General features: G+C 42.4%; 1 protein-coding gene across 6 annotated transcripts in view; it reads left to right on the forward strand.

The window, feature by feature from the left end:
- The first annotated feature begins 12,718 nt into the window (after positions 1 to 12,718).
- LOC143765179 (uncharacterized) overlaps positions 12,719 to 16,405 on the forward strand; it is an 87,332-nt gene continuing 83,645 nt past the window's right edge. For all 6 annotated transcript variants that reach the window (XR_013213331.1, XR_013213333.1, XR_013213330.1 and 3 more), the window contains exons 1-3: positions 12,719 to 12,975; positions 13,892 to 14,146; positions 15,303 to 15,382. Coding sequence is in view for 2 of the 6 variants with exons in the window: in XM_077251599.1 (XP_077107714.1) it covers positions 12,807 to 12,975; positions 13,892 to 14,146; positions 15,303 to 15,382 (504 nt within the window). In the remaining 4 variants the exon portion in view is untranslated. The remainder of the gene's footprint in view (positions 12,976 to 13,891; positions 14,147 to 15,302; positions 15,383 to 16,405) is intronic.

The raw sequence follows: 16,405 nt of genomic DNA on the forward strand, positions 1-16,405 counted from the left end.
AACCCTCTCAGCACTTAGCATGCTGGAGGCAAAAACACTCTGGTTTTACATCACTGACCCACAGTGTGACACGTATCTCCCTTCACACACTATGCCAGTGACTCAGTCACAGTATGTATATACCTGTATGGCTGGTTTCACATTTGCGGTTGTGTCCGCAGAATTTCTGACGCATACATCTGCATGCGTCTTGATTTCCTATCTTTAACATTGTAGACGCAGGTGCTTGCGTTTGCATGCGTTCGCCCACGTTTGCTTACGCATGCGTTTTTTCTTGGTGTGCGGCGGGGCACGGCTAACGCAACATGTTGCAATTTTGGAGGCGGCAAATTTCCGTCAAATATGCGCAGGCATGCAGATGAGTGCGTTAAAAAAATGCATTACTATCTATGGGAACGCATGCGTTCGATGCGCTTGCGTACTTCGTACTGCGCATGTACAGCAACTGATTTAGATACGCCCATTGAAACACGCCCTCCTGGAAATATCAAACGCATGCAAATAAAAAGTGCAAACGCATATAAAAACGCATGCAAACGCTGCATTTTTTTTTGCGGTCATGCGTAACCTGATGCATATAAAAAACGCTGCGTTATCATGCGTTTGCAGGCGTCTTTGTATGCGTTTGCGGTTACAGATGATACGCTGCAGAGCGGACTCAATCGAACATGTGAAACCAACCTATGTGTGTATGTGTATATGAATGTATGTATTTTTGTGCTTGTGTGTATATATGTGTGTGTGTATGTATCTATGTGTGAACATACAGTGAAGGAAATAAGTATTTGATCCCTTGCTGATTTTGTAAGTTTGTCCACTGACAAACACATGAACAGTCTATAGTTTTAAGGGTAGGTTAATTTTCACATTGAGAGATAGAATATCAAAAATAAAATCCAGAAAATCACATGTATAAATTACACAGGTCAACAAAAAAAAATGTTTTTTCTGGTGTCCAAAATATTTTAATGAATTTGGGGTATTTTTGGGGTGCTGATTCTGAATATGCTATCAGTTTTGCCAGATTGGCTCAAGTTTTTGACATTTTTGGTATCTAATTTATAGCACTTGTTGGTAAATGCGACGCATCATCTCATTAATTTCTTTGGATTAGTACTTGAACTGAGCAGTTCTCAATATAGTTTTGTGTTAATTAGTGTTCTAAAAGTTTGTTCATAGCTTGATTTTTGCACTAACTTTATGTTGTTGTCTGTTTTCCAGTGAAAAGCATGAACTCATCAAGAAGAAGTTGTCTTAACGATCCAGACTCATTCTGTTACATTTGTGGTGAATACACACTGCCAAAACATAGAAGAAACATAACAGACTTCGTAAAAAAAGTGTATTTTGCCTATTTTGGGGTTATGCTTGGGGACCAAGACAAGTTTTGGGCACCACACATAGTGTGCAAAGCATGTATCGAATTATTACGAAAATGGAGCAAAGGACAAAGAAAAAGCTTCAAATTTGGTGTTCCAATGGTGTGGAGAGAGCCAAAAAATCATCATGATGACTGTTATTTCTGTGCAGTGCAAGTGCAAGGATTCAATAAGCATAAGAAACGAAAATGGGAGTAACATGGAATCTGCAAGAAGGCCTGTCCCTCATTGTGAAGATGTGCCTGTACCTGTGTTTACCATAAATAACAGTCATCATGATGATTTTTTGGCTCTCTCCACACCATTGGAACACCAAATTTGAAGCTTTTTCTTTGTCCTTTGCTCCATTTTCGTAATAATTCGATACATGCTTTGCACACTATGTGTGGTGCCCAAAACTTGTCTTGGTCCCCAAGCATAACCCCAAAATAGGCAAAATACACTTTTTTTACGAAGTCTGTTATGTTTCTTCTATGTTTTGGCAGTGTGTATTCACCACAAATGTAACAGAATGAGTCTGGATCGTTAAGACAACTTCTTCTTGATGAGTTCATGCTTTTCACTGGAAAACAGACAACAACATAAAGTTAGTGCAAAAATCAAGCTATGAACAAACTTTTAGAACACTAATTAACACAAAACTATATTGAGAACTGCTCAGTTCAAGTACTAATCCAAAGAAATTAATGAGATGATGCGTCGCATTTACCAACAAGTGCTATAAATAAGATACCAAAAATCTCAAAAACTTGAGCCAATCTGGCAAAACTGATGACATATTCAGAATCAGCACCCCAAAAATACCCTAAATTCGATGAAATATCTTTGGCACCAAAAATGCTGTTGACCAGTGTTATATAAATGTATTTGCATTTTGCAGTGAGAAATAAGTATTTGATCCCTCTGGCAAACAAGACTCACTTGGTGGCAAAACCCTTGTTGGCAAGCACAGCAGTCAGACGTTTTTTGTAGTTGATGATGAGGTTTGCGCAGATGTCTGGAGGAATTTTGGTCCACTCCTCTTTGCAGATCATCTCTAAATCATTAAGATTTTGAGGCTGTCGCTTGGCAACTCGGAGCTTCAACTTCCTCCATAAGTTTTCTATGGGATTAAGGTCTGGAGATTTGCTAGGCCACTCCATGACTTTATTGTGCTTCTTTTTGAGCCACTCCTTTGTTGCCTTGGTGCTATCTTTTGGGTCATTGTCTTGCTGCAAGACCTAGTCACGATTTTTAATGTCTTGGCGGAGGGAAGGAGGTTGTCACTCAGGATTTTACGGTACATGGCTCCATCCATTCTCCAATTGATGCATTGAAGTAGTCCTGTGCCCTTAGCAGAGAACCACCCCCAAAACATAATGTTTCCACCTCCATGCTTGACAGTGGGGACGATGTTCTTTGGGTCATAGGCAGCATTTCTCTTCCTCCAAACAGGGCGAGTTGAATTAATGCCAAAGAGCTCAATTTTTGTCTCATTTGACCACAGCACCGTCTCCCAATCACTCACAGAATCATCCAAGTGTTCATTGGCAAACTTCAGATGGGCCTGCACATGTGCCTTCTTGAACAGGGGGATCTTGCAGGCAACTGCAGGATTTTAAACCTTTACGGCGTAATGTGTTACCAATGGTTTTCTTGGTGACTGTGTTTCCAGCTGCCTTGAGATCATAAACAAGTTCCCCCGTGTAGTTTTAGGCTGATCTCTCAACTTCCTCATCATCAAGGATACCCGATGAGGTGAGAGTTTGAATGGTGCCCCAGATTGATGTCGATTGACAGTCATTTTGTATTTCTTACATATTCTTACTATTGCACTAACAGTTGTCTCCTTCTCACCCAGCGTCTTACTTATGGTTTTGTAGCCCATTCCAGCTTTGTGCAGGGCTACGATCTTGTCCCTGACATCCTTATAAAGCTCTTTGGTCTTGCCCATGTTGTAGAGGTTAGAGTCTTACTGATTAATTGAGTCTGTGGACAAGAGTCTTTTATAAAGGTGACTATGTAAGACAGCTGTCTTTAATGAAGGTAGCAAGTTGATTAGGAGCGTCTAACTGGTCTGTAGGAGCCAAAACTCTTAATGGTTGCCAGCGGATTAAATACTTATTTCTCACTACAAAATGCAAATACATTTATATAATTTATACAATGTGATTTTCTGGATTTTATTTTTGATAGTCTGCCTCTCAATGTTAAAATTAACGTACCCTTTTTTATGTCTTTGTCAGTGGGCAAACTTACAAAATCAGCAAGGGATCAAATACTTATTTCCCCCACTGTATTTGTTTTTGGTTCATGTATGATACTGTAATTGTAAAGAATAAGAAAATCAACCAGGCTTTTAACCCCTTAACGACCGCCGATACGCCTTTTAACGGCGGCCGCTATGGGTACTTAAACCACAGCGCCGTTAATTAACGGCGCTGTGGAAAAAGTGAATAGCGCCCCCCAGAGTCGGATTTTCTCTGGGGTCTCGGTTGCCGAGGGTAGCCGAGACCCCAGAGAACATGATTCGGGGTTTTTTTACCGACCCCCAAGTTGCGATCGCCGGTAATTAACCGTTTACCGGCTTCGCAACAAAAAAAAAACGGGATTTGCCATTTAATTTCTCTGTCCTCCGATGTGATCGCACATCGGAGGACAGAGAAATGGGGTCCCCGATAGCCCCCGATACTTACCTATCTCCCCCGGTGCTCCTCGTGGCTCCCCATGGGCGCCGCCATCTTTTTCCGGGGAAAAAATGGCGGGCTCATGTGCAGTGCGCCCGCCGCCAAGCACCCGGAAGATCTTTGGGTCTCGGCTGCCGGGGGTAGCCGAGACCCCAAAGAACATGATCGGGGTCGGTTTTTACCAACCCCTGTTTTGCGATCGCCGGTAATTAACTGTTTACCGGCGACCGCAAAAAAAAAAAAAAAAAGCGATGTCATTCTCTGTCCTCTGATGTGATCGCACATCAGAGGACAGAGAAATAGGGGGATTCGGGGACCCTGTTATACTTACCGGTGTCCCTGGGTCCTCCTGCTTCTTCTGCTGGCCGCCAGCTTCTTTCTCCGGTAAGAAAATGGCGGGCGCATGCGCAGTGCGCCCGCCATGATCTGCCGGCTGGCAGAGAAAGATTCTTCCACTTGTTTTATTTTGGTCACTGTGAGATCCTATCACAGTGATCAAAATAAAAAAAATAGTAAATAACCCCCCCCCCCTTTATCACCCCCTTAGTAAGGAAAAAATAATAAAATTAAAAAAATGTATGAATTTCTATTTTCCAATTAGGGTTAGGGGTAGGGTTAGGGGTAGGGTTAGGGGTAGGGGTAGGGATAGGGTTAGGGGTAGGTTTAGGGGTAGGGGTAGGGTTAGGATATGTGCACACGTAGAATGGTTCTCTGCGGATTTTTCCGCAGCGGATTTGATAAATCCGCAGGGCCAAAACGCTGCGTTTTTCCTGCGGATTTATCGCGGATGTACCGCGGTTTTTGTGCGGATTCCCCTGCGGTTTTACACCTGCGGTTTTCTATTATGGAGCAGGTGTAAAACCGCTGCGGAATCTGCAGAAAGAATTGACATGCTGCGGAATGTAAACCGCTGCGTTTCCGCGTGTTTTTTTCCGCAGCATGGGCACAGCGTTTTATGTTTCCCATAGGTTTACATTGTACTGTAAACTCATGGGAAACTGCTGCGGACCCGCAGCTGCGGAAACGCTGCGGATCCGCAGCAAAATCCGCAACGTGTGCACATAGCCTTAGGGTTAGGGCTAGGGATAGGGCTTGGGTTAGGGTTAGGGTTAGAGCTAGGATTAGGGTTAGAGCTAGGGTTAGGGTTAGGGTTGGGGCTAAAGTTAATGTTGGGGCTAGGTTTAGGGCTAAAGTTAGGGTTTGGGCTAAAGTTAGGGTTAGGGCTAGGGTTGGGGCTAAAGTTAGGGTTAGAGTTGGGATTAGGGTTTGGATTAGGGTTACATTTGGGATTAGGGTTAGGTTTGGGATTAGGGTTAAGGCTAGGGTTGGGATTAGGGATAGGGGTGTATTGGGATTAGGGTTAGGTTTTGAGGTTAGGGTTGAGATTAGGATTAGGGGTGTGTTCGGTTTAGGGTTTTGATTAGGGTTATGGTTAGCTTTGGGATTAGGGTTAGGGGTGTTTTGGGGGTTAGGGTTGTGATTAGGATTATGGATCGGGTTGGGATTAGGGTTAGGGGTGTGTTGGGGTTAGGGTTGGAGTTAGAATTGGGGGGTTTCCACTGTTTAGGTACATCAGGGGGTCTCTAAACGCCACAGCCAATTTTGCGCTGAAAAAGTCAAATGGTGCTCCCTCCCTTCTGAGCTCTGCCGTGCACCCAAACAGTGGTTTACCCCCACATATGGGGCATCATAGTACTCGGGATAAATTGGACAACTTTTGGGGTCCAATTTCTCCTGTTAACCTTGTGAAAATAAAAACTTGGGGGCTAAAAATCTTTTTTGTGAAAAAAAAAATATTTTTTATTTTCACGACTCTGCATTATAAACTTCTGTGAAGCACTTGGACATTCAAAGTTCTCACCACACATCTAGATAAGTTCCTTGGGGGGTCTAGTTTCCAAAATGGGGTCACTTGTGGGGGGTTTCTACTGTTTAGGTACATCAGGGGCTCTGCAAATGCAACATAACGCCCGCAGACCATTCTATCAAAGTCTGCATTCCAAAACGGCGCTCCTTCCCTTCTGAGCTCAGCCATGCGCCCAAACAGTGGTCCCCCCCACATATGGGGTATTAGCGTACTCAGGACAAATTGGACAACATCTTTTGGGGTCCAATTTCTCTTGTTACCCTTGTGAAAATAAAAATTTGGGGGCTAAAAAAAATATTTTTTGTGGAAAAAATATATTTTTTTTATTTTCACGACTCTGCATTATAACCTTCTGTGAAGCACTTGGGCATTCATAGTTCTCACAACACATCTAGATAAGTTCCTTGGGGGATCTAGTTTCCAAAATGGGGTCACTTGTGGGGTGGGTTTCTACTGTTTAGGTACATCAGGGGCTCTGCAAACGTAACAATGCCCGCAGACCATTCTATCAAAGTCTGCATTCCAAAACGGCGCTCCTTCCCTTCCGAGCTCTGCCATGCGCCCAAACAGTGGTTTATCCCCCACATATGGGGTATCAGCCTACTCAGCATAAATTGCACAATAAATTTTGGGGTCCAATTTCTCCTGTTACCCTTGTGAAAGTAAAAATTTGGTGGTGAAAAGATCATTTTTGTGGAAAAAATATGATTTTTTTTATTTTCATGGCTCTACATTATAAACTTTTGTGAAGCAGTTGGGGGTTCATAGTGCTCACCACATATCTAGATAAGCTCTTTGGGGGGTCTAGTTTCCAAAATGGGGTCACTTGTGGGGGGGTTCTACTGTTTAGGTGCATCAGGAGCTCTGCAAATGCAACATGACACCCGCAGACCATCCCATCAAAGTCTGCATTCCAATTGGCGCTCCTTCCCTTCCGAGCCCTGATGGGTACCCAAACAGTGCCCCCCACCACATATGGCATATCAGCGTACTCAGGACAAACTGGTCAACAGATTTTGGGGTCCAATGTCTCCTGTTACCCTTGAGAAAATAAAAAATGGCAGGCTAAAAAATCATTTTTGAGGTTAAAAAAAAGGATTTTTTATTTTCACGGCTCTACGTTATAAATTTCTGTGAAGCACTTGGGGGTTTAAATTGCTCACCACACATCTAGATAAGTTCCTTAAGGGGTCTAGTTTCCAAAATGGGGTCACTTGTGGGGAGTTTCTACTGTTTAGGCACATCAGGGGCTCTCCAAACGTGACATGGTGTCCGATCTCAATTCCAGCAAATTCTACATTGAAAAAGTAAAACGGCACTCCTTCTCTTCCAAGCTCTGCGGTGCGCCCAAACAGTGGTTTACCCCACATGTGGGGTATCGACGTACTCAGGAGAAATTGAACAACTTTTGTGGTCTAATTTCTACTGTTACCCTTGTCAAAATAAAAATTTTGGGGCAAAAAGATCATTTTTGTAGAAAAAATGCGATCTTTTATTTTCACGGCTCTACGTTATAAACTTCCGTGAAGCAACTGGGGGTTTAAAGTGCTCACCACACATCTAGATAAGTTCCTTAAGGGGTCTAGTTTCCAAAATGGTGTCATTTGTGGGGGGTTTCCACTGTTTAGGCACATCAGGGGCTCTCCAAACGCGACATGGCGTCCGATCTCAATTCCAGCCAATTCTACTTTGAAAAAGTAAAACGGCACTCCTTCTCTTCCAAGCTTGGCAGTGCGCCCAAACAGTGTTTACCCCCACATATGGGGTATCGACGTACTCAGGAGAAATTGCACAACAACTTTTGTGGTCTAATTTCTCCTGTTACCCTTGTGAAAATAAAAATTTGGGGGCAAAAAGATAATTTTTGTAGAAAAAATGCGATTTTTTATTTTCACGGCTCTACGTTATAAACTTCTGTGAAGCACCCGGGGGTTTAAAGTGCTTACCACACATCTAGTTAAGTTCCTTATGGGGTCTAGTTTCCAAAATGGTGTCACTTGTGGGGGGTTTCCACTGTTTAGGCACATCAGGGGCTCTCCAAACGCGACATGGTGTCCGATCTCAATTCCTGCCAATTCTACATTGAAAAAGTAAAACGGCACTCCTTCTCTTCCAAGCTCTGCGGTGCGCCCGAACAGTGGTTTACCCCCACATATGGGGTATCGACGTACTCAGGAGAAATTGCACAACAACGTTTGTGGTCTAATTTCTCCTGTTACCCTTGTGAAAATAAGAATTTGTGGGCGAAAAGATCATTTTTGTGTAAACAAATGCGATTTTTTTATTTTCACGGCTCTACTTTATAAACTACTGTGAAGCACTTGGGGGTTTAAAGTGCTCACCACACATCTAGTTAAGTTCCTTAAGGGGTCTAGTTTCCAAAATGGTGTCACTTGTGGAGCGTTTCCACTGTTTAGGCACATCAGGGGCTCTCTAAACATGACATGGCATCCGATCTCAATTCCAGCCAATTCTGCATTGAAAAAGTCAAACGGCGCTCCTTCTCTTCCAAGCTCTGTGATGCGCCCAACCAGTGGTTTATCCCCACATATGGGGTATCGGCATATTCAGGAGAAATTGCACAACAAAATGTATGGTTACATTTCTGTTTTTACACTTGTGAAAATAAAAAAATATGGTTCTGAATTAAAATGTTTGCAAAAAAAGTTAAATGTTCATTTTTTCCTTCCACATTGTTTCAGTTCCTGTGAAGCACGTAAAGGGTTAATAAACTTCTTGAATGTGGTTTTGAGCACCTTGAGGGGTGCAGTTTTTAGAATGGTGTCACACTTGGTTATTTTCTATCATATAGACCCCTCAAAATGACTTCAAATGTGATGTGGTCCCTAAAAAAAAATGGTGTTGTAAAAATGAGAAATTGCTGGTCAACTTTTAACCCTTATAACTCCCTAACAAAAAAAAATTTTGTTTCCAAAATTGTGCTGATGTAAAGTAGACATGTGGGAAATGTTATTTATTAACTATTTTTTCTGACATATCTCTCTGATTTAAGGGCATAAAAATACAAAGTTTGAAAATTGCAAAATTTTAAAAATTTTCGCCATATTTCCATTTTTTTCATAAATAATCGCAAGAAATATCGAAGAAATGTTACCACTAATATTAAGTACAATATGTCACGAAAAAACAATCTCAGAATCAGCGGGATCCGTTGAAGCGTTCCAGAGTTATAATCTCATAAAGTGACAGTGGTCAGAATTGTAAAAATTGGCCCGGTCATTAAGTACCAAATTGGCTCTGTCACTAAGGGGTTAAAAGGGTTATTGACCAAATAATTACATTATCTCCAATCCATAGGATCCAACCACTGCCCCTTCCCTCAGAGATTCTGAGAACAGGGGTCTGCAGTCTTGTCCTGGATGGAGCAGAGTTGTGCATGTCCATCCTCTGCTCTTTTCATTAACTATAGAGCTGCAGAGCGCCGTGCTCGCTATTTCCATCAGTTCCATAGACAATGACTAGAGCAGAAGTGAAGCATGTGCCCCTCCAATCTATTCAAACATATACGGTAATTTAATATAATCAGGGCTGGCGTTAGGGGCAGGCAGACCAGGCAGCTGCCTGGGGCCCCCGCTCCTCCAGGGGCCCCCGCTAGCGGCAAATCACGTAGCCGCTATGGGGCCCCTGTGAGGCAGGGGGGCCCGCCTGCCGCCAGCGCCGACTCCCCCACCGCATTGAACTCTACCGGCGTCTGCCGGTACAGTTCAAAGCAATGATGGAGGAGAGAATGTCACCTGATGCTCCCTCTCCCATCATTCCCCGCTCTGCCTCTGACACTGTGGGTGCGCGTCATCGCACACTCATTGTGTGCTAGGCAGTGCGACGGCGGTCGCCGTCACAGGAGCAGGAGGCAGCACGGGCACGAGGAGAGGTGAGGAGCTTGTGTTTTTTTTTTTTTTACTGGACTGTGGGGCCATTCTCGGGAGAGGAGGGGAGGGAAGGGGGATGTGGGCTGTGCTGTATACTACTGTGTGGGCAGTGCTGTATACTACTGTGTGGGCTGTGCTGTATACTACTGTGTGGGCAGTGCTGTATACTACTTTGTGGGCTGTGCTGTATACTACTGTGTGGGCTGTGCTGTATACTACTGTGTGGGCTGTGCTGTATACTACTGTGTGGGCAGTGCTGTATACTACTGTGTGGGCAGTGCTGTATACTACTGTGTGGGCAGTGCTGTATACTACTATGTGGGCAGTGCTGTATACTACTGTGTTGGCAGTGCTGTATACTACTGTGTTGGCAGTGCTGTATACTACGGTGTGGGCAGTGCTTTATACTACTGTGTGGGCTGTTCTGTATACTACAGTGTGGGCAGTGCTGTATACTACTGTGTGGGCTGTGCTGTATACTAATGTGTGGACAGTGCTGTATTCTACTGTGTGGGCAGTGCTGTATACTACTGTGGGGGCAGTGCTGTATACTACAGTGTGGGCAGTGCTGTATACTACTGTGTGGGCTGTGCTGTATACTACTGTGTGGGCTGTGCTGTATACTACTGTGTGGGCAGTGCTGTATACTACTGTGTGGGCAGTGCTGTATACTACTGTGTGGGCAGTGCTGTATACTACTGTGTGGGCAGTGCTGTATTCTACTGTGCGGACAGTGCTGTATTCTACTGTGTGGGCTGTGCTGTATACTACTGTGTGGACAGTGCTGTATTCTACTGTGTGGACAGTGCTGTATTCTACTGTGTGGGCAGTGCTTTATACTACTGTGTGGGCTGTTCTATATACTACTGTGTGGGCTGTGCTATATACTGCATGGCTGTGCTATATATTACTATGTGGGCTGTGCTATATACTATGAGGGTATATTATATTCTACGGGGGAGGCTGTGTTATATACTATGTGGCTGTGTTATATATTTGGGGGGCACATTATACTTTATATTTTATGGAGGAGGCTGTGTCATATACTATGGGGGCTGCATTATATTCTGTGGGGGGCTTAATTAGATTTTATGAGGGATGATTGCATCATACTCTTTGATGGGACTACATTATATTCTATGGGGAGGTGGGCTGTATTATATTTATATTCTATGAGAAGTGATTGCATCATACTCTATGAGGGGGCTACATTATACTATATGGGGGGTCTGCATTATATTCTATGGGGAGGTTACATTATACTCTGTGGGGGGTTATATTATACTTTGTTGGGTGGCTGCATTATACTCTGTGGGGTGGTGGCTGCATTTTACTATATGTGGGCTGAATTATACTGTATCGAGGACTATGGGGAATACCGGAATACATTATACTATATGAAGAACTATGGGGTGCATTATACTATGGGAAGTGAATTGTACTACATGGATGACTATGGCAGTGCATTATACTATATGGAGCACTGTGAGGAGTGTATTATGCTATATGGAGGACTGAGGAGTGTATTATACTATATGGAGCACTATGAAGAGTGTATTATACTATATGGAGGACTATGGGAAGTGTATAATACTATATGGAGGACTATGAGGAGTGTATTATACTATATGGAGGACTATGGGGCACATTATATTATATGGAGGACTATGGGGTGTGCACTTTACAATATGGAGGACTGTGGTGCACGTTATAATATATGGAGGAGTATGGGGTGTATTATACTAAACAAGCAAAATGCTGCATATTCATTGGGTGATTGAATTGTTTATGCCGGAATAAAAATCATTGTTCTCAGCAGCACATCGGCGGTGTAAACTGTAGATGTGCTGCTGATAACATGATACTGTATGGTGATCTGTTAGTGATCTATTAGTGATCGTTCTGTCCCATCATTATTCCTCAGCTGGTGGAAAGAGGCCAGGAAACAAGCGTCCAACGACTTCAGTATTGTCGATCACACTCGTTTAGCGGCCTGAGATCAGCGCATGTAAATACAACTGAAATGCTTCTGTGTGATGTGCAATATGTTAGCATTTGGGACCCCATTTTAAACTTTGCCTAGGGCCCCACTTTGCCTAAAACCGGCCCTGAATATAATATATACATTGGGATTCGGTTGGGCTCAACAGAATTGAATCCTAACAGAGATATTTATCTCCATCTCAGTGAAAAAAAATATTTATATTTTTAGAAGTGTGGGGAGGCCCAAATAGAACTTTTGCTATGGTGCCCTGTGAATTTTATGTACGCCCCTGCTTGCAGGGCAGTGATAGTGAGGGTAATCTGGCCAGATTGTCTTCATCATAATCGGCACGCTGGGCAGGGAGAGGGGCCCAGACATATTTCTTCAATCACTTGTAGGTCCGCCCCCTGGACATATACGAGTCTGCTCAGCTTCTCTATATTATCATTTCCATAGATCACACTGCCCGTACAACGTGACAGGTTCCCTTTAATGTGTAACTGTCATTTGAGGTGAGCAGGCAGCAGGATGTCTGTGCTGCCTCTAGCTCCTCCCTCCTCCCCGCTCCATAGACTCTCATGAGCAGCAACTATTATCTCATTGGTTATTAACATGGAAATCTGTAGTCACTGAATAAAGAGGTTTCCTGTAAATTCAGAGTGAAAGAGCAATCCAGAAGGCGTAAGAAATAGATTTGAATAATTTGATACTGGAAGATCCACAATATTATGTTACACCCCTCATCTGCTGCAGATTATTACTGTATAGATAATAATCACTTTTATTATATAAAATATATATTTTTTCTTCTAGTATATAAGTGTTGCAGATACATATAGAAAACTGAGCCTTGATTGGATGTTGATCAATGACATCACAATGGGATGGAATTCTATGCATGACATCACAATGGGATTCTGTTCTTTAGGAGCCTCAGCGCTGAGGTCAGGCCTCTCATTCCTGCCGCAGCTCTACACAGAGAGGAACACGACTCAGACCAGGAAAAGAAGCCATCATGAGATGTCACAGGCAGTCCCGATCATCACAAGCAGACCACAAGTCATGACCTTATCAGCCTCCATGCTGTTTGGCACATTTCTTCTAGCCGGACTGAGGACATTTGCTGAAAAGTGGAGAACAATGATTAGGAATTGTACCTTCCAGGACAGGACATCAACCACAGTAAAAGGTTAGCGACTCAGAAGAGAAAAACATAGAGGGGGATTTATGAAGACCGACGTGTTATACGCTCGTCTTAAACCAAAACTCTCCTGCGGTGAGGTGGGCAAAATTAATTTGGCCTATCTGTAGGCCATCTATGCCCCAAAATGTACGAATTCCCCCAGTTATGAGCTGGCCTAGATTTCAGCTACAATGGACACCAGTTATGCGGAAAACCTATTTATAAGCAGGTATTGTGGAAAATACTTATAATACTTCCCAGTTCAAAGAACACAGGGGTCCCAAAGGCAAAGACCACATGAATGTGCGCTTTCTTAAAGGGGAACTGTTCTTTTCAGTATCTTGTTAGAATGATCTGCTTTGTGTATGTATGAGATCCAACACTATTTCCGGTGAGTATATAGACTCGCCAATACAATGCCTCCAATGCACTAAACACACAGACGAGAAGATTTCCTTCTCTCTTTCCAGCTTTTGGCAGCACACAGACATGTTAATAGATCTGACCAGCTGGCTGGGAGTTATAGAGCAGGAGGAGCTGATCAGACTTCTATGCATTTTACAGATGCTCTCATGAGCAGCAACTATTATCTCATTGGTTATTAACATGGAAATCTGTAGTCACTGAATAAAGATTTTACCTGTAAATTCAGAGTGAAAGAGCAATCCAGAAGGCGAAATAAATAGATTTTTCTAATTGGATACAGGAAGATCCGCAATATTATATTACACCCCTCCTCTGCTGCAGATTAGTACTGTATAGATAATATTCACTTTTATTATATAAAATATATATTTTTTCTTCTAGTATGTAAGTGTTGCAGCTACATATAGAAAACTGAGCCTTGATTGGATGTTGGTCAATGACATCACAATGGGATGGAATTCTATGCATGACATCACAATGGGATTCTGTTCTTTAGGAGCCTCAGCGCTGAGATCAGGCCTCTCATTCCTGCCGCAGCTCTACACAGAGAGGAACACGACTCAGACCAGGAGGAGAAGCCATCATGAGATGTCACAGGCGATCATCACAAGCAGACCACAAGTCATGACCTTATCAGCCTCCATGTTGTTTGGCACATTTCTTCTAGCCGGACTGAGGACATTTGCTGAAGAGTGGAGAACAATGATCAGGAATTGTACCTTCCAGGACAGGATATCAACCACAGTAAAAGGTTAGTGACTCAGAAGAGAAAAACATAGAGGGGGATTTATGAAGACCGACGTGTTATACGCTCGTCTTAAACCAAAACTCTCCTGCGGTGAGGTGGGCAAAATTAATTTGGCCTATCTGTAGGCCGTCTATGCCCCAAAATGTACGAATTCCCCCAGTTATGATCTGGCCTAGATTTTAGCTACAATGGACACCAGTTATGCAGAAAACCTATTTATAAGCAGCTAGTGTGGAAAATACTTATAATACTTCCCAGTTCAAAGAACACAGGGGTCCCAAAGGCAAAGACCACATGAATGTGCGCTTTCTTAAAGGGGAACTGTTCTTTTCAGTAACTTGTTAGAATGATCTGCTTTGTGTGTATGAGATCCAACACTATTTCCGGTCAGTATATAACTTGTGTCCGCACTGGTTCTCCAGTTTTCCCCTCTGAAAGCTCTTTCTGTAATATGCAATTGACTGTAAGCTTCTAGGAGGAGACTCGCCAATATGTCTCCAATACACTAAACACGCAGACAAGAAGATTTCCTTCTCTCCAGCTTTTGGCAGCACACAGACATGTTAATAGATCTGACCAGCTGGCTGGGAGTTATAGAGCAGGAGGAGCTGATCAGATTTCTATACATTTTTGTGGGAAACGTTTCAGTTAAATTTACATTATATTCATTGAAATCCCTGATGTTTACATAGTAATATCCCAGTGTGTGGTGCTAGTAGTGATTGGCAGTCTTCCCTGTATGCATGCAGAAACAGCTGTCAATCACTTGTAGGTCCGCCCCCAGGACATATATGAGTCTGCTCAGCTTCTCTATATTATCATTTCCATAGATCACACTGCCCGTACAACGTGACAGGTTCCATCTTTGGAGTCAGTCTTCCTCTATATTACAGAATTGCTTATTTTCATGAATACCATTGATTTATTAAATAAAAAATTAAAATAGAGATTACAGTTTAAGGTTCTAAGCACATTATACAGTAGGACTATACAATGTTCTATTCATGAAAATCGAAAGTTGATATGTTACCAAGTTTCTTACTCATTTATTAGTATTGTGTTATTCAATTTTTATATGGTTGTCCAGGATTTGTAAAAAATGTCTTGAAATTGTAAGGGATAACCAAAAATGGTTACTTATCTTGTATATCACCCGCAGAGCACAGCGTGACCCGGACAGTCTGCAGGTCAGTGAGGTCACTGAGAAGCAGAAAACAACGGCACTGGACACCAAAAGCGGTAGGGAGTATATTATATGCTCACACTACATTAAATGAACACACATATTTAACCCGCTCACCGCCAGGCGATCTTCGGGTTTTCGTTTTTACCTCCCTTTCTTCCAAGAGCCATAACTTTGGTGTCTGAGCCCACGTTAAAGACAGGGACACGTACGTCAATGGGCATGAAGGGGTTAAAGAATAAAAAACTAAGTGGATGTGTTTCTTTAATGTGTAGATGTTCTGTGCAGAAGTTATAGGTACATTTAAAACTGCACAATATTTTTAAGAAATGGACACAGAGGAGGGAATACCCAAAGTTACTTACCTTGGAATTCCACCTTAAATTCCATTGCTGCTGGCCCTGTAGTCCTGCCGGTCTCTGTTAAGTACCCAACAGCAATAGGGTCCCAACAATCTGTCTATAGAGATATAGCTAATCAATGACCTCTACATTCATGGGCCGTAGGATCATAACTCATTAAGCCTGTGATTGGCAGTTGCTATCATATGTGTATGGTCAGCTCACTAGTTCCGTTTAAGTTCACAAAGACAGAGAGACCATTATAACAGTAATTGGGTAGAAGTGTTAAGTTTTCAGGAAAATTGTAGATATGTTCTTAGTTTGATGCATTTCCTGCTTTTTGGCCAGTTTTAATATATTTTGCACAAAGTCATCAAAAGCTAGAGGACTGATATGTAACCTTAATAATACTCAGTTCACAGGCTAGCGGAGTCCTGAAGATAAAGATTACATGAATTTTTTTTTATATATATTTTTTACAAGGTGTGTCTGATCTATTCGTTCATAATTCAGGAAAAATAGCTAAGAGTAGAATGTAATTGTAATACATTTCTTGTACTAAACCACAGTAGTGACCAAAATGAAGAGTTATCATTTAATATTATTTAGGCATTTAAACCAAATCATCAGTGATATTGTCATTTTTCGTGAAATGGTAAAATAAGAGGGTTGTAATACACAATCTTCAGCATAGTGTAAGTACCACTTATATAATCTTCTAAGGACATTATAGGTCAA

The sequence above is a fragment of the Ranitomeya variabilis genome, chromosome 4, assembly GCF_051348905.1.
Source record: "Ranitomeya variabilis isolate aRanVar5 chromosome 4, aRanVar5.hap1, whole genome shotgun sequence".
Lineage (NCBI taxonomy): Eukaryota > Metazoa > Chordata > Amphibia > Anura > Dendrobatidae > Ranitomeya > Ranitomeya variabilis.